Source organism: Gopherus evgoodei, chromosome 1, assembly GCF_007399415.2.
Source record: "Gopherus evgoodei ecotype Sinaloan lineage chromosome 1, rGopEvg1_v1.p, whole genome shotgun sequence".
Taxonomy (NCBI): Eukaryota; Metazoa; Chordata; order Testudines; family Testudinidae; genus Gopherus; species Gopherus evgoodei.
This window is the reverse complement of record NC_044322.1, coordinates 55,604,242-55,630,978: the sequence shown is the minus strand read 5'-3', so window position 1 is coordinate 55,630,978 and position 26,737 is coordinate 55,604,242. Positions and strand designations below refer to the sequence as shown.

Below are 26,737 nucleotides of genomic sequence, written 5' to 3'. Positions count from 1 at the left end.
TACATCAAAGTTGAGTTTTTTATTTGTAACAACAAATTCACTATATATTACAATAATTACAAAAATATTTTTGTGTAACAGCTTATGGTCACATCACATTTTCATTCTCGTAACACATAAGATGATCAAACACTTGAGCTTTGGCAGTAGCTATCAAAGCAGCCAAACTTTTAAAATCTACACAGCTGTACACATTTTTTGTGCCTTAATAGAAAGGCTATTATCAAAAGAGTGAAGTATTAACAAACATCCAAGGAGATTCCCCTTACAGCTTCTTTTCCAGAAACTTATTTTGTCTAATGCATAGTAAAAAAATATACAGTTTACAAAAAACAATCACTGGAAAGCTGGCAACGCTCTCCTCAGCAGAAAGTTATCACCAATTTTTGCTTGTTTTAATTGAGCATCTTGTGGATAATATCTAGAGCAACGAAGAGTTCACCATTTTAAAATCACCATTCTAGATCTAAACAGGCTGTGTCTTTTCACTGCACAGTGAAGCCAATGTATCGGGCTGGTATTGCAGCTTTTGATGAACAGTGTCCAACCTGCCTTCACCAGGGGAAAGAAAAGTCTATTTGGTTGGGATGTTGTCCCTTTTCGGTACTTAATCTGAGTCACTACTGCTGCTTGAGGAGTCTGTTGACATAACTTCTACATCATCTTCATTTTCTTTATTGTGCCCTGGAGGCTCCAACATAAAGTCATTGCTATGATTAGGAGGTAGCATGTTCATTGAGATATCACTTGACTGCCAAGGATATTGAGGAGCAAGCACATCTGAAAAATAAATACAATGCTTTGGTAGCATAATCATTAGCTGAATATCTACCTTTTAAATGGAGAAGCCCATGCATCTGAAAACAGGCACAGCTGCATGTCCTGTTAAAAACATTTTCAAAAGTTTTGTTTTCAGTGCCAAACTATTCTCCCAATCCTCATTCTTGAATTTTTAAACAAGTTAGCTGAAACAGTTTAGTTAGCAGCTGAAGTCTCTTATAAATGAGCCATTCTAACACTGTAAGGCCTGTTCCATCAGAGGTATTACTTTGATAGAGAAAACAGATTCCACCCTTCTCTTCTGTGATCACACTAATTTAAAAATATCAAAATAATGTTTGTACAGTGCTTTATAGCTTCACAGCCTGTTCGAACATTAACTAACCTTCACAAGACTGCTGAGAGATGAGTGAATGTTATCACCTGCATTTCACCTTTCACAACACAGGCAAGTGACTTGCCCAAGACTTCACAGCCAGGAGCAGAATTGAATTTCTGGTTTCCAGCCCAGTATTTATACAAACACAGTTTCTTTAGAACAGCTACAATAATACTATTGGTTTTAGATGTGTCCCACGGTAACAATCTTAACTTTTGAAAACAAACTATTCATAACTACAAATGGTTAGACAGACAGGAACCAAAAGATCTTTTTAACTTCAATATAGACATTTTGTTCTTTAGTCAACTCCTGGAAAAGTAAAAATCACCGATCACCTAGCATAACTACTCCACTGTATTCTTAGTTCACTAGTAGTATTTTTAAACCAGAATATAGTTTAGCAATCATGACCAAATCCAAGTAAGATCACTATTACTGGCCATTTCAATAATCAAGTATTAAGGAATTAATCCTTAATTCATACACCCAAAACACCACAGTATTTAAATTGGTTTTGTCAATAAGAATTTATCTTAAGTGGTAAATATTAGTTCACCATTTCTAGATCTGGAACTTCTAAACACATTTGTTATTCTATTGATATAGACTACGAATTAAAGAAGGGGAAAAAGTCTTCTGACTTCATACATATCTGAACTTCCCTTCCATGACTCAAGACAATATATTTGTTTTATCTGCTAAGAAAGTAGTAATTTGCTCTGAAAGTTTTCCATATTTTAATGTGTGCTTTTAAAATAATCAGTTTACTAGAAATGGATCGGAAGCTGAAAGCCTACATATTTCTCCTTTCATGAGTGAAATTTTTTCCACTGGTTTGCCAAAATGATCCAGTTATCTCAATTTGATTTAGCAGTGGGACAAATAGAATACATTTTCTCTTGCTCTTCTATATCACCGTGTCAGCTTTTCAAACTGCTTACTTTGTTAATAATCCCTTACTGCCAGGGAACTAATTCACTGCAGCGTCAGCCAGAATTTGTAGCTGTTTTAGTTCTGTCTTGCCAACACTGAGGGACACTTTGGAGGTGAATTAAATTCATAATTGCTATGGTTATGGCATTTCTTTTATTCATTGCATAAACATCTGAGTAGTTCCATTACCTGGCAATCTGCCTGCTGCAAGTGCATCCCCTGGCAAGTGTCCATTAACTCCATTAGTGGATGGGTTGTTCATCTGACCCAAAAGGCCACTCCTCATCTCCAAATCTGTAGGATATGGCCTGCGTGGGTCCCCTTAAAAACAAATAGTTTTTTATATGATTAAAACAAAGCTAACATCTGCAAGATAACTACCAGCTATTTAGTGCTAGTCTTTTTCTTCAATGTTTTTTAACAGAAAACTGTGTTGACTGTTCATATCAGCAATGGGAAGCACACCTGTTCTGTGAGAAATTAAACCTAAATACATTCTCCATTTACAATCTTCGTTTATTCAAGCTTGGCAAAAAGAAGTATACAAAAAACTCACTGTAGCAGAAGATATATCTCTGTTCTCATTGCTACTATTAACAAGACTTCATTTCAGTTCTTCGCCTTGCTCTTTAGCTAAGTACACATTCTGATCTGCTGCAGGAGGGCAGGGAAAGGATCTGCTGCAGGGAGGCTAGGACCCATCACTGAACATTCCTTGCCCCTGGCTCCCAATAATTTCTATTCACATAGTTTCCAAATCCCTGATGAGTGCAGTGGTGTCAGAGGAATGTGAATGAAGAGACAGTCCTTAATATAACCTGGTTCTGACCCATTAATGGCTTTAATTAGGACCAAGACCTTGAATTGGACCCCACAGAAAACAAGGATTCAATGGAGGACATATAGTACCAACTTATTAATGGAGTCCAGGAGCTGTGAGTTTTGTAGCTATTTAAAGCCACGTATAAAATTTCCACAAAATTTTACTCCAAGGTATTCAACAAGGAAAAAAATAAGATAAGTATCTTAAGAGGGAAAAAAACTTTTTTAATATTGGAAAGCTTTATAAAATCCAAGCAAAATATCATTTGTCATGACACAAATACTAAATGGTGGTGTTTAATTATTGCACCTATATTAAAATGAAAGGACATTTCCATGTCATGCCATCAATCAAAGTACAACAAACTCATATAGTTTATTTGTCAAACATGAAATTTACCTGGTACCCATGTCAGAGGAGCACAAACAGCGTTGCTGGCACTAATCCTGTGGGCATATTTAATTATTTCTTCAGATGAAATAGCACCTGTGAAAGAGGAAAAGAAGTTAACAAAGGAAATGCACCCTGATTGGCATACTCTCAAGAGATTGTCTGATTTGATAGTTTTAGATTATTTAACACTTTGATATTCCAAACAGAGATCAACGATGTAACATTTTAACAGAACCTCAGGGGTATCCCCAATATGCAGGCACTGCAGAGGACAGTGTCACAGTTCAGGACAACTGCACCTGTATTTCCCCCCTATGGCCCAGCAAGGGCAACCAACTCAAGGCTTCATGCTCCTCTGGCCATCACCTCCTGAGTGGATCACCTCTTGAGTGGAGATACTCATCTCTCTCCCTTCTGACCAGGGTATGTCCAGGATGAACAGTTCCCTGCCTTTACTGTATTATTCCCAGCAGAGAGACAGGTTGCCTAAGCTGGCCTGCTGGCTTTCTTTTCAGATACTAACAGAGTAATTGCCCACAGTTTTAAGGTATCACAGAGTTCTTCCTATGCAAGCCTATTGTATTCTTGTTAAAAGTACTACAGAGAAAACATTAACAACCATAAAAGAACCTACGCACATGGCTATAAGCTTACCGGATCATCCCAACCCTAACAAGGGCTCTGATAGGAGCAGTCCTTCAGTACCCAACCCAAGGGGTTTCCTTGTGGTTTCAAGTTCATCAGGGCTTCAGCTCAGAACAAGCACACTGTCTTATGGGGCCTCAGCAGCTAAGTCTTTTCAATCCATCCCTAAGGATTGGGGCCCTCCATACAGCAGAGATTCGGTCCATCTGCTGGCTCAGGAAGAAGGCTATAAGCCTATTTTAAACCAGGCTCTTTATCCAAAAACCCTTTCTTTGTCTGTTGGTCCCCAGAGAATCCAGTTTGAACTAGTATCTGTGCACCTCTCCAAGGGATGGCTTCATAGGGCTGATAGCCTGAAGAACTGCATTATCATCCCCCTCCTCCTCCTAGAGGAGGTACATACAATTCCACAATAACACACACAGTTGCGTTTTTAAAACAATGGATCCCAAAGGTATTAAACCTAACTCAGTAAGGTTTAACCTAATTCAATAAAGTTTATCTTAATTCCAGGAAGTTTGTCCAGGACATTACAGGATACTGTCAGTCTGTCACAAACAGCTTAACAGAGGACCTGGTTTGCAATATATTGACTCCAAAACTACAGATTCAAATATCACAAAAGTCAGCTAAGTTTTTCAGCCTTGTGAGGTAGACTGATTTCCATGCAGTCTACTCTGTAAAGTACACTGAGATCTTCTGATTAAAAAAGTCTGTTTAAGAGCTAGGTAGATCTTTCATAGGAGACTTTTAGTACCCATACAGAAGCTGGTTGTAAGATGCCATAGCATTTTTTGTTATAGTAGGGACTTGCCCCCCAGTATACTTAATAAACTTCTCTCTCCTTTTCTCCTACTATCATGCAGTGTACACATTCCAGATGGCAGTCACTCTCCACTCCATAAGTGACTACATTTCAAGCAATGTATAATTTGTGAAATGCCCTGAGATCATTTTAAATGAAAAAGTCACAAATAACTATAAAGATATTATAAATAACTATAAAATACCTTCCCACCTATTTTGTAAAAATGACTAGCTTAGCTGTGCAAGTACTACAGTTTTACTGCAAGTACTATGCAAGTACTGAGGCAAGACACAGATTTTAGTAAGTAATATTGTTCACATTTATTTAAAAAAAAAACAAACGCCATGCTCTCCCCTCCCCCTCCAAAAAAAGACTGGATACAAACTGTAGACCAGCATATTAGGGGAAGTGCCTTGTGTGACAAACTAAGCTAATCATATGCATTACTACTAAAGCAAAACCAGCACAGATATTTATACTACGGGAAATGTATTTGGAGCTATACCTTAAAACTATGATATAATGTTTCCAACACACACACACACACACACTCTCTCTCTCTCTCTCTCTCTCTCTCTCTCTTCCCCCCCCCCCCCCCCAGCCTTTCAAAGTCCTCTAAGATTTAAAGGTTCCAAACTGAATGGAAAACTCTTACACACATGCAACATTTTACACAGATTTTAAGTCTTAAACTATTATGTGATACAATTAAAAGAAATCAACCTACATGCTTACATAGAACTCTAGATAAATTACTTAAAGCTATATCGTTTTCAAAGCCTCAGAATATTGTAACAAACTATTGATACTCACCCTTTCTTGCTTTTTCTATTGATTTTAGTTTTTCCTTTGCTTGATAAACAGCTGTTGCCTAGTTATTAAAGAAAAAATGCTTCATTAATTTGTAACCTTAGGCTCAAAGGGGCCCTGTGAATTTGTCCACTTATCTTATTAAAAACCACCTCTAAAATAAAGATCAGAATCAACATCTTATTATTCAGTGAATGTTTTCAAAATATAACAGTGTCTTAAAGTTCTTCTTACTATGCGAGCACATAGCACAGTAATGCCTCTAGAATGTCAGATAAATTAAATAACTACCATCCTCTATCAGTTGTTATGCCCACAGATATCCAGGAAGGGCTCCTATTGCTTTCACTAGTCCAAGTTGCTCAAAGGGTTGCCTATTTTCTCAAGGGATTAGGCCAAAATGTGAAGTCCAAAATTCATCTGCTCCTTTTATTCTTTCCTCATTTAACCAGCACCCATCTTCAGTGGTTTGATTTTCCACACTTCACCTATTATTTACAATAGCTGTTATTTTCACTACAAATCTTTCAAACTGTGAAAACAGACTGAGTGGGGTGTAAAATTATTATGAAGGAAGAGTAATATAGGTTGAATGAAAATTACCATTACAGCCTTTCCAAAAAGCAGGTAACTTTAATTAACTCTGGCTACTGAAAGCATAATTTCCAAGCTTTCAAGAAGAATTCATATACTTAATCTTCTTAAACTAAAATTTTTGTTTTTTCCAGAACTGCGTGTTATGCACAACCACTCCCAACCAGCAACTCTCAAAAGAAAACACTTCACCTATAGACTTACCAGTATATGCTCTGCTTCTTTCAGTTGTTTTTGTAGCTGCTGAATATCACTGTCCCTCTTTTCGACTACTTTTTCTAATAGCTGCATTTCATGATGAATTTTCCCCTGATCAAGTGCCAGCTTCATTAATTCCTGAAACTCTCCATCTCTCTGAATGAGCAACTCCAGGATCTGTCAGATAAAGTATTTATGTAACTTATTTAGCTTGATTAATTACAAAATCCACAACTGCACTATGAAGAGGAATCCAATAGTAGGAGGGACAGCAGAAGTCAGTTTTGGGGTATTCACACTGATTTTGTTGTATTCTCCAAAACAAAACATTTTTAAAATAAAATGAAGTTTCCAACTCTTCTACTTGGGAAGATAACCTACAATTCAGATAGCCCAAGTTGCAACTTGAGGGTAGGTCAAGTATGCCATGTGCTAGCAAGTATCTAATAAGATATTTATTTGTACCAAAGCTGGTATGCTGGAGGATTTTATTGAGGAATGCAAACAAGAACTTTCCATTCATCTATCAAGGAAGATACAAGTTTCAATATTAAATCTGAACATGCAGATCTGAAAAGTATGTGTGTTTCTTGGATTCCAGAAAAGCTACCAATTTGGCTCTCAGGGCTTGTCTACATCAGAAAGTTGCAGCGCTGGTGAGGGAGTTACAGCGCTGCAACTTTGAAGGTGTACACATCTGCAGGGCATCACCAGCGCTGCAACTCCCTGTTTGCAGCGCTGGCCGTACTCCCGTTTTGTCTCGGGTGTAGAGGATCCAGCGCTGGTGATCCAGCGCTGGTAATCCAATGTAGACACTTACCAGCGCTTTTCTTGACCTCCGTGGAAGGAGGAAGCCTCTGGTAATCAAGCTGGTCTCCTTTCCCGGTTTGCGCTCTCGTTCCCCGAACCGCCGAGCAAGCGGTTCTCCTTCCCTGCGGTTTGCAGGGTGGCTCCGGGAACGCGAGAGCAAACCGCGGCGAAGCTGGTCTCCTTTCCCGGTTTGCTCTCTCGTTCCCCGAACCGCCGAGCAAGCGGTTCTCCTTCCCTGCGGTTTGCAGGGTGGCTCCGGGAACGCGAGAGCAAACCGCGGCGAAGCTGGTCTCCTTCCCCGGCTTGCTCTCTCGTTCCCGGAACCCCGAGCAAGCAGGTCTCCTTCCCTGCGGTTTGCAGGGTGGCTCCGGGAACGCGAGAGCAAACCGCGGCGAAGCTGGTCTCCTTTCCCGGTTTGCTCTCTCGTTCCCCGAACCGCCGAGCAAGCGGTTCTCCTTCCCTGCGGTTTGCAGGGTGGCTCCGGGAACGCGAGAGCAAACCGCGGCGAAGCTGGTCTCCTTCCCCGGCTTGCTCTCTAGTTCCCGGAACCCCGAGCAAGCAGGTCTCCTTCCCTGCGGTTTGCAGGGTGGCTCCGGGAACGCGAGAGCAAACCGCGGCGAAGCTGGTCTCCTTCCCCGGCTTGCTCTCTAGTTCCCGGAACCCCGAGCAAGCAGGTCTCCTTCCCTGCGGTTTGCAGGGTGGCTCCGGGAACGCGAGAGCAAACCGCGGCGAAGCTGGTCTCCTTCCCCGGCTTGCTCTCTCGTTCCCGGAACCCCCCTTGAAGCCGCCCAACAGCGCTGCAGTGTGGCCACATCTAACACCACTTGCAGCGCTGGTTGCTGTAAGTGTGGCCACTCTGCAGCGCTGGCCCTATACAGCTGTACTAATAAAGCTGTAACAACCAGCGCTGCAAAATTTTAGATGTAGACATGGCCTCAGTTTAGCAAAATTAGGGCACCACAACCCATGCAATTGATGGACTTATCTTGATGGGACTGCTGCCAAAAACATGGAAACAAGAGTACTAAGAAAGATGCCAATTTTCCTCATTCATCTAATAAATCATTAATTCTTAATACTGGTTATGAACATTTCAGCCCCAGCACTGTTAATTATGCTATTGCTGAATATATGAAACGCAGCCCTGAATGTACTAGCTCATCACCTATTAACTAGAACACCCTAAATGTACTACATTCCTTAGAAAGAATATTTTACCTCTAGCAAACTGACATGACAGGTACACTCCAGTCACAGTGAAGCTGATAATTCTAGACATTTAGATTTAAAAAGGTGTATTAAGTAGAAGTGCAGTCTGAAACAGTTTGTGCCAAGCGCATCACTTTTAAAAGTGGAGGAATCTGTGTTTTAAGCAGTAAAATCTCTGCATATCTGGAATGTGCTCATTTCATCACTACTAGCACAACTGTTAGTAGGTTTCACACATATGTAGATTAGTGATTCCTAAACCAAAGCTAGCAAATTTAATACATTTATTTTTGGCCCAAAACCACAAGGTTTATTTTAGAAGTACAAGGAAATGCCAAATGAAAATAATGGTTCTTTTGGGTGGACTAGGGGAGTCCTTGACTTATGTTACATCAAGCCCACATCTCTTCCAGAGCTTAACAACAGTGTTCCTTCAGTCAGCATGAGTACTGTGTCTATTCCCACGGAGAGCTTCCTGTGCTCTCTGTGGCACTCTAAATTCTGCTGATTCAGAAGCTGAGATCTAGACCTCTGATTCCTTGTGCCACTCTAGATTGACTAAGTCAGGGGTCTCAAACTCAAATGACCACGAGGGCAACATGAGGACTAGTACAATGGCCCGAGGGCTGCATCACTGACACCTCCCACATGCACCGCCCTCAGCCCCACCTCCACCCCACCCCTTCCATGAGGCACCACCCCTGCCCCGCCTCTTCCCACCCCTTCCCTGCTCCCATTCCAATCCCTTCCCTGAAATCCCCACCCCTTCCCTGCCCCCAGGTGGTGCAGTAGGGGTGTGGCAGGAGCTCAGGGCAGGGAGTTGGGGTGGGTGGTGCAGGAGGGATGAGGGGTGTGGCAGGGGGTCAGGGCAGGGGGTCGGGGTAGAGCAGGGGTGGAGCAGGGGGCTCAGGGCAGGAAGCTGGTGTGGGGTGCAGGAGGCGTGAGGGGTGTGGCAGGGGAGCAGGGGAACGGGGTGCAGGAAGAGTACGGCGGGGCTCAGGGTAGTGGGTTTGGGTTAAGGAGAGGTGCAGGGTGTGGCAGTGGGTTCAGGGCAGGGGGTCGGGGTGCAGGAGGGGTACGGGGTGCAGCAGAGGGCTCAGGGAAGGGGGTCAGGGTGTGGCATGGGGCTCAGGGCAGTGGGTTGGTGTGCAGGAGGGGTGTGGCAGGGGGTCGGGGTGCAGGGTGCGGCGGGGGGTCAGGGCAGGGGGTTTGACTGCAGCAGGACTCGGGGGGGGCGGGCTCTGGCCCGGCGTGCACTGGGAGCAGGGCAGGTTCTCTGCCTGCCTGCCCGCCCTGCCCCTGTGCTGCTCTGGGAAGCAGCTGGAATGTGGAGGAGCAAGGGCACAGGGGCATGTGTTGCTGTTGCTTCAGGCACCGCCCCCAGCATCTCCCATTGGCCAGGAATGGGGAACCACAGCCAATGGGAGCTGCTGGGGGCGGTACCTGAAGCAACATCAACACATGCCCCTGCACCTCTCTTCCCCCAGGTTCTTTCCTCTTCCTGGAGCGGCACGGGGGCAGGGCAGTCAGGAAGGGAGCCTGCCCTGCCCCTGATGCACGCCGGGCCAGAGCCACTCTAGGTAAATGCTGGAGGATGGAGGGGGGGCTGTGAGGAGCTCGCGGGCCGCAGAAAATAACTTTGCGAGCTGCGTGTTTGAGACCTCTGGATTAAGTATTTCTGTTGCCAACAAAGAAAGTAGGAAGTTTCTGGTGAACGGTAAGAATGACCCACTGTGTTGTGTGATTATGAGTGGGAACCAAGCTCCCTTATACTATGGGCACTGACTGTCCAAAGCTAAATGCCCACCAATAGGCTGTTTTAACACAAGCAGCCCAAGCTTGCACCAACTCCAGCAGTGCACAGCCATCAACTCATTACTAAAAAAGATTTACAACCAAACTAGAAGTTACTATGCCCTCAAATGACTAGCCCTCTCACTAAATATGCTGGAACTCAGAGCCACCTTCCTTCGTTTTCAGAAGGGTTACTTTGCAAGACATAGTAGTGAGGGCAGTTCGCAGCAGGGCCATTGGTTCCATCTAAATCTTAGCTGTAATCCACAAACTATACAGAAGTATCCCTTTAGTCAAGATATGTTCTTTGTGAGTCCTCTAGCTGTGTCTGTTTACTCTTTTGATAAAGTCTTTACTTCTGTTCAGCACCACAGAGCCAGTGCAATGGAGTTTATTCTGCTTCATACATCTACACAATTTTCAGATAAACTCTGCTTACAAAATCTTTATTACAAGCAAGGATGTACAATCCTTAGAGAATACAGCTTGATTTTTCAGAGCACAAATTGGATTCATAGCATCTCCCATTACAAATACACCTTTGGATTTGTAAAAGTTTGATCTGGAAGCTATTGTGACAGAATAAATTACAGTAGATAATAAGGGAAAGATTAACTGTATGTAAATTACTGAAACTAGTACTGCATGTATTCACATATTTAATCTTTGCTGTTTTCAATCTCAATGTCCCCTTTGAGAAAAATCTTCTGATACTGTCAGCTACCTTAGGTGGCCTGTTTTAAGTGGCCAGGAAAGGTATAATTAAGTCTCCTTCCTCTATGTACCAGGGGTTTATTTCCATAAAGATATCAAATAATTGGACAGTCCATCACATACAAAAATCCACCCTCAAACTGCAGAGGGACAGAACTGGCTGAGATTTTGACGAAGTGCCAGACCAAGAGTGAATGAAGATCATCAGGACTAAGGATCACAAAAGGAAATAATCTAGCTACAATTTTCTTCAGAACTCTACAGACCAGCACTTGACAAACCGTCTAATAAGCTCCTTATCCAGAATATTTATGCTGCTTGCCGCCAGTGCTCAAGGCACATGCAGTGTTTAAGGAGAGTACATGGACTGGGACAGGGGTTAGCAAGAAGCTGCTCTTCAGCCCTTGAAGTACTTACAAGCACAGCAGGAGACTGAATCAAACCCTGGAAACGCAACATACTGAACAGTCTGTTAAACCACTGCTCTCACATTTCATAGGATTTCAGTCCTATTGAACACAACTAGCATTTACAAACTCACGGAAAAGTCCTTGGCTCACTGGGTGGGAGAGGGAAGGGGCACTGTCACTGACTTCCCTGGAAGCAGGATTGGGCCCTCACCACTAAACTTTTCGAATATTAGTGTTGCTAAAAATTTCATATCACACAGTTAGCCTGAATGCTAGGCCTTGTAGGGAGAAAAAGGCTGAATATGGAGGTTAACTACCTAGAGAAATATTTAAGAAAAGTTGTTTACCTGGCTCTCCTCTCCTGGTTGTGGGAGTTTCTGGTTTCTTGAAATTGCCAAAATTTCAATCAGTTCCCTGAAATGAAATTTGCATTGTAAACAATATTCTAAACTACTGTTTAGAAATTAGGTGAGATTGTCCCCAATGAGTTTCAAAAGTATACTAGTGACATTGTATTTTTATTAGGGCTGCCGATTAATTATAGTTAACTCAGGCAATTAACTAAAAAAAAATTAATCTTGATTAAAAAAATTAATCACGATTAATCACACTTTTAATGGCACTGTTAAACAATAGAATACCAATTGTAATTTACTAAATATTTGTGGATGTTTTTCTACATTTTCAAATATATTGATTTGAATTACAACATAGAATAAAAATGTACAGTGCTCACTTTATATTATTTTTAATACAAATATTTGCACTATAAAAATGATAAACAGTATTTTTCAATTCATCTCATACAAGTACTGTAGTGCAATCTCTTTATGGTGAAAGTGCAACTTACAAATGTAGATTTTCCTACTTCTTGCTCAGCTAATTGCTCAGACAAACAAGTTTGTTCACATTTACGGGACATAATGCTGCCTGTTTCTTCACAGACACATAGAAGATTAGGGTTGGAAAAGACCTCAGGAGGTCACTTAGTCCAACCGCCTGCTTACAGGAGGACCAACCCCAATTAAATCATCCCAGCCAGGGATTTGTCAAGCCAGGACTTAAAAACCTCTAAGGACGGAGATTCCACCACTTTCCTAGGTAACCCATTCCAGTGCTTCACCACCCTCCCAGTGAAAGTTCTTCCTAATATCCAAGCTAGACCTCCCCCACTGCAACTTGAGACCATTGCTCCTTGTTCTGTCATCTGCCACCACTGAGAACAGCCTAGCTCCCTCTTCTTTGGAGTCCCCCTTAAGGTTGTTGAAGGCTGCTATCAAATCCACCATCACTCTTCTTTTCTGAAGACTAAATAAGCCCAGTTCCCTCAGCCTCTCTTCATAAGTCATGTGCCCCAGCCCCCTTATCATTTTCACTGCCCCCTGCTGGACTCTCTCCAATTTGTTCACATCCTTTCTGCAGCAGGAGGCCCAAAACTGGATGCAATACTCCAGATGTGGCCTCACCAGCACCGAATAGAGGGAAATAATCCCTTCCTCGATCTGCTGGCAATGCTCACTAATGCAGCCCAATATTAGCCTTCCTGGCAACAAGGGCACACTGTTGACTCATATCCAGCTTCTCGTTCACTGTAATCCCAGGTCCTTTTCTGAAGGACTGTCACTTAGTCAGTCGGTCCCAGCTTGTAGCAGTGCATGTGATTCTTCCATCCTAAGTGCAGGACTCTGCACTTGTCCTTGTTGAACCTCAACAGGTTTCTTTTGGCCCAATCTTCTCATTTGCCTAGATTCCTCTGTATCCTATCCCTACCCTCCAGTGTATCTACCACTCCTCCCAGTTTAGTGTCATCTGCAAACTTGCTGAGGGTGCAATCCATCTCATCATCCAGATCATTAGTGAAATTATTTACAATGTCACCTGAAAGTGAGAACAGGCATTCGCATGACACTTTTGAAGCTGGCATTGCAAGGTATTTACGTACAAAATATGCTAAATATTCGTATGCCCCTTCATGCTTCGTCCACCATTCCAGAGAACATGCTTCCATGCTGATGATGCTCGTTAAAAAAAAAAGCGTTAATTAAATTTGTGACTGAACTCCTTGGGGGAGAACTGTATGTCTCCTGCTCTGTTTTACCTGCATTCTGCCGTATATTTCATAGTACAGCAGTCTCAGATGATGACCGAGTACATCAGGGCTGGCTCCATGGTTTTTGCTGTCTCAAGCAGTGAAAAAAAAAAAAAAAAAAAAGCTACAATTGCGATCGGCGGCACCTCCACAGCGCCACTTTTTTCTTCTGCAGCAATTCGGTGGCAGGTCCTTCCCTCCGAGAGGGACCGAGGGACTTGCCGCCGAAGAGCCCGACTTGCCACCCCTTCCCCTTGGCCGCCCCAAGCACCCGCTTGCTGAGCTGGTGCCTGGAGCTGGCCCTGCAGTACATGTTGCTTATTTTAAGAACACTTTCACTGCAGATTTGACAAAAAGCAGATGAGGTATCAATGTGAGATTTCCAAAGATAGCTACAGCACTTGACCCAAGGTTTGAGAATCTGAAGTGCCTTCCAAAGTCTGAGAGGGTCAAGGTCTGGAGCATGCTTTCAGAACTTAGTAATTAAGCTTAAAAGTGATCATGCAGGTCCCCACTTTTTGGACGCTAAAGTTCAAAGTGGGGAAAAAACCTTGACAAGGTGACATTGTAATCAAGATGTGGGCAGCATTATCTCCTGCAAATGTAAACAAACTTGTTTGTCTGACCGATTGGCTGAACAAGTAGAAGGAGTGAGGGGACTCCAGTTTTACATTGTTTTATTTTTTAGTGCAGTTATTATTTTGTACATAATTCTACATTTGTAAGTTCAACTTTCATGATAAAGAGATTGTACTACAGTACTTGTATTAGGTGAACTGAAATATACTATTTCTTTTGTTTTTTACTGTGCAAATATTTGTAATCAAAAATAACAAATATAAAGTGAGCACTGTACACTTTGTATTCTGTGTGGTAACTGAAATCAATATATTTGAAAATGTAGAAAACATCCAAAAATATTTAAATAAATGGATTCCATTACTCTTTAAAAGTGTGATTAATCATGCGACAGCCCTAATTTTTATCTTAAGTATTTAAATATTTAAGACAATCCCTTGAAAAACCTAAAAATATCAAAGTCTTTATTTTTGAGTAAAAAAACTAATTAGATTTTACAAACATATGAGGAAAGATCGATGTAAATTTGGACTTCAAAACTTTGGCACAGGGCTTTCAATTTAAGAATGTGAATAAGACAATTTCAAAAGTACTTTCTGTTATTTAAGTGACATTTGTATTTATGAAAGGTGCCAGGCTGACATCCTCTTGGCATAAGTATGACACCAGCAGAAAGAGTTCCAAGGGACATCATCAACCTTAAAAATCATAAATTGTAACACAGGTAAAGAAATGTATTTATAAACACCATGTCAAATCCATAGCCCAATTAAATCAATGGAAGACTTTTCACTGATTTCCGTGGACTCTGGATAAGATTCTCAGTTCTTAGCATCTCCAAGTCTGCCAAGCCACATGCCAATTGTTATGGTGGTTTTCAAGACATGGGTATGAATTCAATAAGAACTGACCTGCCATCAACTAATTTCTCAGATCACTAAATAGCCAAAATGGCAGTTAATTCCAGTCTACCATCATGGGTTCAATTTGAGCCAGATTGAGTAATGGAGTCTCAGCTCTAAGAGTATGTCTACACTGGCAGAGTTACATCACCACTCAGAGAGCGCTGAAGGGAAACTGCTGTTGTGTGTTCACACTGTCAGCTGCCTGCGAAATAGCGTGTTAACACTTGCGTCATTTGCATTGGTATTGGGAGCAGTGCACTCTGGGCAGCTATCCCACAGAGCATCTCTTCCTCTTCTGCCATTAAGAGTTGTGGGAAGGCGGAGGAGGTCCCAATGCCCTGTGATGCAGTGCTTTGCATCCCAGCAATCCCTGTGCTTCTGTCTGCATTTGGCGCCATCTTTCAATGGTTTGTGTACAGTGTACTCTGCCTCTTCGATCTACAGGAATGGATCCCGCATTGCTGACCAATATGCTGCTCGCTCTTACTAACATATCACAAGTGGCAGTGGAGGTGTTCCTTAAACTACAAAGGCAAGAGGAGTGCAACACTGATCTCACCACACATAGTAGCTATGACAAGAGATTGCTTGTGGCATTCACAGACATGCTGACCACAGTGGAATGCCGCTTTTGGGCTCAGGTAACAAGCACTGACTAGTGGGATCACATTATCATGCACACCTGGGATGACAAGCAGCGGCTGCAGAACTTTCGGATGAGGAAAGCCACATTCATGGGACTGTGTGATGAGCTTGCACCAGCCCTACGGTGGAAGAACACGAGAATGAGAGTTGCTGTGTCGTTTGAGAAGTGCATGGCGACTGCACTGTGGAAGCTGGCTACTCCAGACTGCTACAAATCGGTCACTAACCAGTTCGGAGTGGGTAAGTCGATCGTTGGATTCGTGTTGACAGAAGTGTGCAGGGCCATTAATCACATCCTGCTCCGAAAGACCATGACTCTGGGCAACATGTGTGACATTGTGGATGGCTGTGCACAAATGGGCTTCCCTAACTGCGGGCAGGGGAAAGGGGGAGGATAGATGGCACACATATTCCAATACTGGCACCAGATCACCTAGCCACTGAGTACATTAATCAGGAAGGGTATTTCTCTATGGTTCTTCAAGCGCTTGTGGATCACCGTGGACATTTCACGGCCATTAATGGAGGCGGGTCCCGAAAGATGCATGACACATGCATCTTTCAGAACACTGGCCTGTTCAAGGAGCTGCAAGCAGGGACTTTCTTCCCGGGCCAGAAGATCACTGTAGGGGAAGTCAAAATGCCCATTGTGATCCTGGGAGATCTTGCCTACCCTTTAATGCCGTAGCTTAAGAAGCCATACACGAGGAACCTCAACAGCAGCAAGGAGTGGTTCAACAACAGGCTGAGCAAGTGCAGAATGACTGTTGAGTGTGCTTTTGACCATTTAAAGACCCACTGATGCTGCCTATATGGAAGGTAGGACCTGGCCGATGAAAATATTCCTATGCTTATAGCCACGTGCTGTATGCACCATAATATTTGTGAAGGGAAGGGTGAAAGCTTCACTCAGGGGCTGGACCACTGAGGTTCAGCGCCTGGAGGCTGAATTTGAACAGCCAGAGACCAGGGCTATTAGAAGGATGCAGCACTGGACCACAGGGATCTGGGATGCCTTCAGGCAGCAATCTGAAGCGGAAAGCCACTAATATTTGTTACTATGCTCGGGAGCGCAGTGCTTGTAATGCTAGGAGGTGACTGTGATTGCACAGTGAAGCTTTAAGAAAATTGCCTGTTGCTTTGCAGGGCTCTGTTTGCTTTCAGTTAATGGAATAAACGTTGCTTTCAGACCAAAGCAATTATTTTATTAAAAAACAACTGGAGGAGAGAGACAAACCAAAAAAACACATCGGCACAGGGCGGGAGGGCAGTGTCCCCAGGAGGAGGTTGGATACCGGGACAGTTAAAGATTTGTGTATGTTCAAGTATCATATGCAACCTTGTCCTTTCAAGTACAGTGCAGCAGGTACTGTACTTCAGCAGGGCTAAACTGCAGAAGGTTGAGTGTTGAGTGCAATAGGTACTGGGAGTCCACAGGGCTGGACTGTGATGAGGCAAGAGTGGAATGCAGCGGGTACAGACTGGAGCCAGGAGATTGATAAGAGTGTGTTGGCCGTGTCTGGCGGGCGCATGGGAGAATTTTGCAACAGCGGCTGCAGGGGAGGGCGGGTGCAGAGCTGCTCAGTTTGAAGAGCTAGTATCACCTGGATCATGTCTGCCTGGCACTCCATAACATTTAAGAGTCACTCCGTGGCTTCATTCTGGCGTGCCACGTTCTCCTTTCAGTCCCTCTTCTCACTGTCCCGCCACTCCTTCAATTCTTGTTTTTCAGCCACACAGTGCATCATGGTATCACACAGAAAGTCCTCTTTAGTTCTTCATGGCTGCTTTCTAATTCTGCGCAGCTGTTCAGCTGGCAATAACAAAGAGAGAGGCTGGGCTCCCAAGGTCCTATTTGTGAAGCCAAAATGCAACATTTTACAGAAGCAGTACTGTCTGCAACACACAGACCGCTGATTCAGTGATTTAAAACACAGCCACTATTCACATACATGTCACTAACTGGCTGACCCCAGGCAAGCACATGTGAGCCACAAGATCCTCAAAATGGTGAGTAACCACAAGGGCAGGGGAAATCAGTGTTCTGGGACCATACTGTACACTAGACAGGTAGCTCTTGGGGAGAACCAGCACTGTATTGGGGGGGGGAAGCTTATAATCATTACTGTCCCCACATTTTCCACAGGCTTTGTTCATTATGGAAGATATCTCACTGCTGAAGGTGAACAGGGAATCAAGGGAGGGTCTTCTTCAAGACTATGGTTTCTGTCCTGGGTCTTATGTGGCTCGCCTGTGTGCAGCAATGGTCTCCCCCCACCCACACCCAATGATGGCACTGTGGCATGGGAAAGTTACCCTTAATGGGGAAAGAAACAAAAAGTAGCTCTGCCAAAGAACTTGCAGCAGCAGATTGCCTAGTTTCTCCATGAGAGTGTCGTGGAGATTTCTGAGGCAGATTCCCGTGAAGTGAGGGAGTCAATCAACACCCTGTTCTGCCACTCAGACTAGGTATGTGGTGGTATGTGCATCATACAGACACAAGCCTGCATTCTGCAACCCTCCTGCCCCCAACAACACGCTTCAGCAATTCCCAAAATCAAAACCACTTATCAGGGGCCTCCTTTCCTGTTTGTACTTTGCGAAGCTCCAACAACGGAGACTGTCTGGCCTCCTCCGGGGTAGAGAAGAGCTCCTGGCTGTATGCATCTCTTACCTCCGAGTAGTCCTCTGCCTCTGGATCCCCCTCCCTGTCCACATCCTCATCCAAGATTTCCTCCTCCTGGCTCCGTCCACTCTTGGCTAGCACACGAGCCACCAAAGTATCCACAGTGGCCTTTGCAGTGGACGTGTGGTCACCACTGAGTATTGTGTCCAGCTCTTTGTAGAACCGGCAGATCGTGGGTGCAGCCCCAGAACAGCGGTCTGCCTCCCACGCCTTGCGGTAGACATTCTGCAGATCCTTCACTTTGACCCTGCATTGCAGTGTGTCCTGATCATGGCTGCTTTCTGTCATGCATCGTGAAATCTGTCCTTAGGTATCATAATTCCTATGGCTGGAGCGCAGGTGGGACTGGACAGCCTTCTCTCCACAAATGCTGATGAGGTCCAGCAGCTTGACATTGCTCCAACTGGGGGAACACCTGGTGCATGGAGCAGGAATGGTCACCTGGAAAAATGCGCTGAGACCACTGCACGTGTCACCAAGCAAACACGAAGGAGACTTTCAAAATTCTCAAAACATTTAAGGGGTGGGACTCATAGTTGGGTCACCTGAAGGCAGGACAGTAGAGTTCAAACCGATGACCAGAGAGGAGAGAACAGGCATTGTGAGACACCTCCCAGAGGCCAATTGCAGCACTGTAATCGACCAGGGGTCTACACTGGTACTGGGGCACTGTAGCTCCAGCACAGAAAGCTGTACACCTCTCATCAGGGTGGGTTTTATTTATTTATTTATTCTTTTAACAGTGCTGCAACTGCACAGTTTATATGCACTAAGTGGCTTGGCAGTGTGCACATCTTGGGAGTTACAGAGCAGAAAGCTGCTTTACTGCACAGAAACTTGCCAGAGTAGACAAGGCCTAAGTCTCCCAATCCAGACAGACCCCTTTCCAATCAAATCAGCTCTTCCATTACTGATCTGTAGCGCTTTCACATGGAGGGATTTTTTTGTTGTTTTCAGTTCATTTTGGCTCTCATCTAATATTTCAATACCAGACTTCACTGCTGCAAAGATGACCATTTAACTTCTCTTCCTTCACTGCTGCTGTTCCAAGTTTCATAGAAACCCAGCACAAATTGTGCAAGTCACAGGAGTTCAGCCCTTTTAACCAGGCAGCCACATGAACAATTTTACCTTGATTTTTTTTATAAAGAATAGCTGTATATGTGTGTGTATATATCTATATCTATCTATACATAAACAAAATACTATCTGCAAATTCAAAATTTGCACTCATTCCTACGGTACATCTTTTCAAAGAGAAAAATCAGAAAAGACCAACATATTCAGCAACTCTGAAGTTGGATGGTAGCTGGATGTTTCTGGTAAAATAATCAGCAGCAGGTTTAACAACGTTTGTATTTAAGGTGAAATCCATGTTTAATGGCTATCTTCATACCAAAGGTCCTTGGTCTGTAACTAAGACTACCAAGTTTACACAATCAACCTAAATTCAGAGTCAAACTGAGTGTCAGAAGAAAGGAACCCAGGTTCTGTCAGTCAAATTTGTGCAACCCCATTTCCTTCAATGAATTTACACAAGTGTGTTGATGGAACCTTTAAAAGCTTTGAGGTAACCTTGAAAGAAGGCCAAATTCTATACTATTCATACATCCTACCTCCAATGGATTTGCATAGGGTAAGTCAACAAAGAACTTGGCAATAAAGTTTCTCTTAAACAAACCATACCAAAATAAAAAGTTTAATAAACTGAACAAAAAATTGACTCCTCATCTCACAGATACACGTAGAAAGTTTGTCAATCTATTCTGTGAATAAATCCCTTGAATAAATGTTGTCACCTTTACTTAACAAAAAGAAATGTGCAAGATGAAGAACTGGTAACATTACATTTCTAGTAAAAAATGACTCTAGAGACTAACTCTCTTGATTATTTGAATTGAATTAAAAAATCAGAAATCAGCTTATTTATAAAAATAAAGTATTCTACATTCAAAGAACTAGTAGCTCTGAATGGCTAAAAGAACAAATATATTTTATACTTCAGCCCCACAGACTGCAGCAGATCAACAGCAGTATATAAAAGGTAGGTAAGACGGACTCAAACGCTGAGTAACTAGTTGGATGGCATATTAGCAGGAGATGTTATAGATCCATGTCTCACTTATTTGTAAGTGTTTTTTAACTCCAAGCCAAACTACAAGGACTCCCTCTGTTCCTAGCTGGCAGAGAAGTGTCCTAATCTGATTTACTATGCCACTTGGAGAGATGAAAGACTTTCAGAAAATACATTAAGAGGCACATATGAATTCACTAAAAAAAAAAAAAGGTTAATTGAAGGAAAAATAAAGAACACCACGGTACCCAAAATCATAGCACAGGAGCATCTCAACAGAGAAGAGTCCTATTACCAATTTGTTACCAAGCTCAGTTATGATGACAACATATTAAGGAGAAACAAACATTCTTGGTGTTCCTGGAAAAAGGACAGAGGAGAGTTAGAGCAGTCTAAATGTCACTAACAAATCCTGCTGAACAGAGAAAATGGGAGAGAGATTTTAAAGATTCTGAGCTTCTAGAGGAAAGCTTAAGCGAATTCTCTATTTGCATGGATAAATACTTGTCATCACATATGAAATGTTACCTTTTACATTTAGACTTGAAATTAACACAATACACAACATCTGAAGCTCTTCATGAAGCATATGCAGGCATATCAAGTTTGGGTACTAACAGAAATCCTGCAGGACCACAGAAAAAGGCCAGAGACAGTCCAGTGTCCAAACAAACCAGAAGCGGGACCTCAAGAGATATGAGCAATAAAGCTATATTGACAAGTGGTGGCAGGCTCAGGAACAGAGAAACAAGGGGAGTAATAAGACCAGAAACTATCATATGCAATGATTCTTGCACTAGCACTACCCTTAATTTTACACAAGATAGGGAAGTGCAAGAAAGAATTACATCTGTACAATTCCATAGGAATAGAATAATAAGTTACCCACTGAGGAGAGTAAGCAAGAGAGTACCTATTCAAAGATTAAGATCCATTCAAAACTATTCACCATTACAGAGCCAGGAGAGTGCTATATCTGAAGGCCATAGTCACAAAGGTCATTACAACAGACCTATGGAAGGACCAGGGGAAAAACAAGGCATGGGCTCATATCTCAGCTTTCTTCAGAGAAGAGATGAACTAACAGCAACCAGGCTTCAAAATTTTCAAATTAGTCATCTTAAAGAACAACGGTGGAAGAGAAGAAATCAAATGGACTCCACACTATTGTTCATAGAATATCAGGTTTGGAAGGGACCTCAGGAAGTCATCTAGTCCAACCCCTTGCTCAAAGCAGGACCAATCCCCAGATGGATTTTTGCCCCAAATCCCTAAATGCCCCCCTCAAGGACTGAACTTTCACGACCCTGGGTTTAGCAGGCCAATGCTCAAACCACTGAGCTATGAACAAGCTTAAACTGAGAAGAAATAATAGACTGGGACAGTATTTCTAGCACAACTAGTTTTAAACTAATAGTGACAGATAATATCAGTCCTTCTGAAAGTTATGGAGGCACTTCAGTTAACTATCTCATGTTCAGATACACATTTATTTCAAAACCATTTGGTAACACTTCTTAGGCTTTCAGAGACTGGGTTTAGCAAACCCTTGTCAGTTACTCTAAGGGTATGTCTATACTGCCCACATTACAGTGCAACCACGGGGGCAGTGTAGACACGCTTTATTTCTGGGGGAGAGCTCTCCTGGCAATAAAAAAAAAACACCCACCCCAAATAAGCAGTGCTAGCTTTATCACCGGGAGCACGGCTCCCAGCAATAAACACTGTCTATATTGGCACTTTTTAGTGCGAAAACTTTTGTCCCTCGGGAGGGTGTTTTTTCACAGCCCTGAATGACTAAAGTTTTAGCGCTGAAAGTGGCAGTGTAGACACAGCCTAAGTCAGTTCTTCAGCAGATCACTGAGAAGCAAGATTTTCAAGAGAGACACAATTCTTTTTGGAAATGATCTGGGGTTGCAGCTCACATTTATGAGATGTCAATTCAGACGTAAATAACTTGCACACAGGTAATGTTAGCAGTGAACTAAGTGACCCCTCAATTAGAAATACAGAGGATGAAAATTTCAGCAATGAAACAAATGAAGAAAGAACCCAGCCTTTCATCTACAGTAATAGAAATCAAGAGAGTAAGTGTGACAATCAGTATCTCAAAATAGCACCCTGGAATCCCCGTATTCACCACTGTGATATGATTATAGTATGCTTTGTACAATGCACGGCTTTGTGAGGTATCATTCAAAAAGTCTTGATCTACTGAACATTAATATCCTGTTGAATTGCATGTTCTATCATTGTATGTGAAGTTATGAAGTATTGCTATATGCTTCTTACTGAAGTATGTGATGAGCTGAAAACGCTCACAGATAGTCTTTCAGTGGAAACAAAAGAGCAATTAACACTGACAAGACAGATTTGCATGAGGCCAACCTGACGTGTTGATGGCCCATCAAGAAGAATCCACTCTCTCAGACACTCTTCAGAGAGGGTATGTACACAACAGGGGCTACTGAACCCCCACATCACAGTAAGGATCTTTCTAGCAGATGAGTGGACAAACTTTCTGAGGGCCACATCTGGGTATAGAAATTGTATGGCAGGCCATGAAGGCTCACAAAATTGGGAGTTGGGGTGCGGGAGGGGGTTGAGAGCTCTGGTGTGGAGCCAGAAATGAGGAGTTCAAGGTTTGGGAGAAGGGCTCCAGCTGGCGGTGCAGGCTCTGGGGTAGGGCTGAGGATGAGGTGTTTGGGGTGTAGGAGGGTGCTCCGGGCTGGGATTGAGGGGTTTGGAGGGGGATCAGGGCTAGGGCAGTGGCATGGGGGGGTTGAGGGCTCCAGCTGGCAGTGCAGGCTCTGGGGTGGGGCTGAGGATGAGGTGTTTGGGGTGCAGGAGGGTGCTCTGGGCTGAGACCGAGACGTTCAGAGGGTGGGAGGGAGATCAGAGCTGGGGCAGAGGGTTGAGGTGCTGGCTCCAGGTGGCACTTTCTGGAAGCAGCAGCATGTCCCCCCTCTGGCTCCTACATGGAGGCATAGCCAGGCAGCTCTGTGTGCTGCCCTGTCCGCAGGCACCATCCCTGCAGCTCCCATGGGCCACGGTTCCCAGCCAATGGGAGTTGTGGGGGGTGGGGTTTGGGGTGGAGGCTGCGTGCAGAACTCCCTGACCCTGGCTGCCCCTATGCTTAGGAGCCAGAGGGGAAACATGCTGCTACTTCCAGGAGCCACGCGGAAAGCTCCCAACCCCCCGTTGGAGCACAGCAAACCCACGACCCTGCTCCCTGGCGGGAACTCAAGGGCCAAATTAGAAGGTCCGATGGGCCGGACATGGCTCGTGGGCTGTAGTTTGCTCACCCCTGTTCTAGCACCTAGCAAGAAAGTATAAATGAGGGTCAATGACATCACTATTTGGCCTTCCTCCTCCCCCATCTCAACGGAAGAGCATTTAGAAGACAAAGACTTTGAACTAAGGAGATTGGTCCCAGGCTGAAAAGCAAATTCAGGCTGTGTATTAAGAACTGTAAACTGCCTGGAACCACCCAATGGGATGAGAAAAGCTGTTTAATTCAAATCTTGCTTAGTCTGTTAAAGTTAGAATTTAGATTGTGATTCTATTTTTATTTCTTATGTAATCAACCTTTGTGCCTAACACTTATAATCACTTACAATCTATCTTTCTGTAGTTAATAAACTTATTTTAATATTTTATCCTTATCAGTGACTTTGTCTAAAGCACTTGGGGGAATCTGGTGCATGTCCACTATTCTTTGACGAAGAGGCAAATTAATTAATCAGCATGTCTTGAGCAGTGTAAGATGGAACATCACTGGGGTGCAAGGCTGGGGAGATTTACTGGTCTCTCTCTATATATAATTCATGAGTGGCTTATAAACCATTCATGCAAATTAGCTGGGTGTGTTCCTGCATGTTGTTGGCTCAGTGATCCCAGCACCTGGAGGGGTTTTGCTGCTTGTCACTAGCATAGCATTTTAAGAGACAGCCCAGGGAGGAGAATTAAGGGGGCACAGCAGTCCCACAGTTCCAAATTGCATCCCAGGGGTATGTCACAGTCAGTTTTAAAGATATACAAATTTTGACTGGAAATGTAATGTTGCCAGTTCTCCATCTTGCATGTTTCTTTATGTTAAGTGAAAGTGACAACATTTATTCAAAGAGTTTAACCACAGAACTGACAATCTTTCTATATGTATCTATGGGAAAACAAAGGTCAAGAATGTGTAGTATTTGCATCAATGCATATGAACCAAGGATCAGACTAAAGCAGTTATCTTGCATGTGAGCATTTCACATTCACTGTATCAATCAATCATTGGCTGATTTAAAACTCCACTTTGACTATTTGCCATCAACCTGAATTTGAATTTCCCCACAGTTCCCAACAGATAAATATTAGCTTATTCAGATTCTTTGTATTGGATAGTATTTTTTTTTTAAATAGCAACTTAAATTTGGTTTACATTTTAAGAGTGTGAATAATTTACGCTGTAATTACATCTTTACAGAACCTACTCATTATCTGATCTTGGTAGGAACCATTTTTAAATGTTTAGTATAATTTTTCCATAAAGGGCATGAGGCAGTAGTTAAAGATAAGCAGGCTGGAAATTTCTGTATAATAGTTTCATGTAGACTCTGATCCTACAATCTGATCCATGTTGGCAGACCCTTATTCCCATAAAGCGTGCAGCTGATGGCATGTGTTTCACATGGTTGCTAGGATGTGCCCAGACAGATCACAGATTGCAGCATGGGGGCCTTGTTACTTCAAATAAATGTTTGCAGGAAGTGAACAAGTTCAGAATGGTCTGTCTTGATAAAAATAAAAAAGTATCTTTTGCTTGAGATGTTTGCTAAATTATTCTGAAACAATTATCTCAGGTCAAATTTTTGCCCAAAATTTAGGTTTGTAAAAGCAAGCAATTATAGAACCTGAGGCCAAAATAAGTGATTAAATACAAAATGGAAAGCATAGTTTTATACAAGGACATTCCCTGTAATACTTTCAACCCAGATATTGTGACAGAATATGATAATCTGAAAAAGAAACTGACTAAAAACAAAAGTGAAACTGACCCGTGTATTTTCATACCCCTAGCAACTGAGAAATATGCAAAGATTAAATCATCCACATAAACAGGAAAATACATTAGGTTACCAATTTACTTTGAGGAGGCAATCTAGAGAAAGCCCCTGCTTCTCTGGAAGGAAAGAGACTAAATCAAAGGACACTACTTGCAACCCTTTGGCATCAGCAAACTTTCAATTAATAATTAATCTCTCAATAAGTGGGAAAAATTTCTGTGGCATGGAAGAGGGATGTGGATAGAAGAAAAATAAAGAATTTCAAGAGTATATGGGTGAGTTAATGGAGGAAAGAGTTGCTGAGGGTTTGTTTCAAATTGTACTTCATTAAGTACATTAGGGAAACTTTAGTGCAGACCAGCAGGGTCTACATAGACCAATTAATGCGCACACTACTCCAACGAATAGACAAGCCACAGGAAGGCAAAACAGAAAAGGAGACAGTTGTATTTTGAACACTGAAACAAACAAAAAGGCTTTGGACAAGAATCAATAAAATAGACAAGATGTTAAAAAAAAGTTTGTTCTATCCCTTCCTCTCAGTCCTTAGTCTACATCTTGTCTATATATTGTAAGTGCTACAAATCAAAGAAATGTCTTAGATGTCTGTAAAGTGTCTAACGTACTTTGGAGTATTATATGAGCAACACGTTTAAAATTTTCATTTTTAACTAGCTACCTTACTAGTAATTTGGGTAATAACATATCTTTATTACAATTCCCCACCACCACCACGAGTCATACTTTCATTTGTTTGCATACAGATGCTCATGTGACACTGACTTGATTCTATGTCAGGGGTTCTCAAACTCGGGATCGGGACCCCCGGGGGGGGGTCACGAGGTTATTACATGGGAGGTCACAAGCTGGCAACCTCCACCCCAAACCCTGCTTTGCCTCCAGCATTTATGTTAAATATATTTAAAAGTGTTTTTCATTTATAAGGGGAGGGGGTCGCACTCAGAGACTTGGTATGTGAAAGGGGTCACCAGTACAAAAGTTTGAGAACCCCTGTTGGAGGTAGACCTGACAGAGACTTCTGCATGTTGGTTTTAGGCACAGGAAGCAGATAAAGAAACATTTCAAGCCCATGCCCGAGGAAAGGGCTTTCAGTTACCCGCACCCTTCCTCTGGCTGATCTGGTTGGATTGCTGGCTCTGTGGGGCAGTGCCCCCCGCCCTCGGGACAGGGCCCCCATCCCTGGGGCTCCCCCCACCTCCATCTGCACCGGGGCCTATCGGCGCTGCCCTGCCGCACAGGAACCACCAACCCCTGCACGCGGCGGCGCCAGTCCGGCCGGCCCGGGGCGCGCGGGTACCTGGCCAGCAGCTCCAGATCCTCCAGCGCCGCCAGCAGCCTGTCCCGCGTGCTGCCCCGCTCCCCGCCCGCCGCCATCGCCGCG

At 43.1% G+C, this 26,737-nt stretch overlaps 1 protein-coding gene across 1 annotated transcript; it reads right to left on the bottom strand.

Annotated features, from left to right (window-relative positions):
- Nucleotides 1-26,737, bottom strand: MED4 (mediator complex subunit 4). The gene is made up of 7 exons (XM_030565106.1): nucleotides 26,654-26,737; nucleotides 11,651-11,717; nucleotides 6,373-6,543; nucleotides 5,578-5,635; nucleotides 3,318-3,404; nucleotides 2,285-2,416; nucleotides 1-780 (listed from the first exon to the last, which is right to left on the bottom strand). The coding sequence occupies exons 1-7, from the start codon at nucleotides 26,728-26,730 to the stop codon at nucleotides 608-610; spliced, it is 765 nt and encodes a 254-aa protein (XP_030420966.1). The 5' UTR covers nucleotides 26,731-26,737; the 3' UTR covers nucleotides 1-607.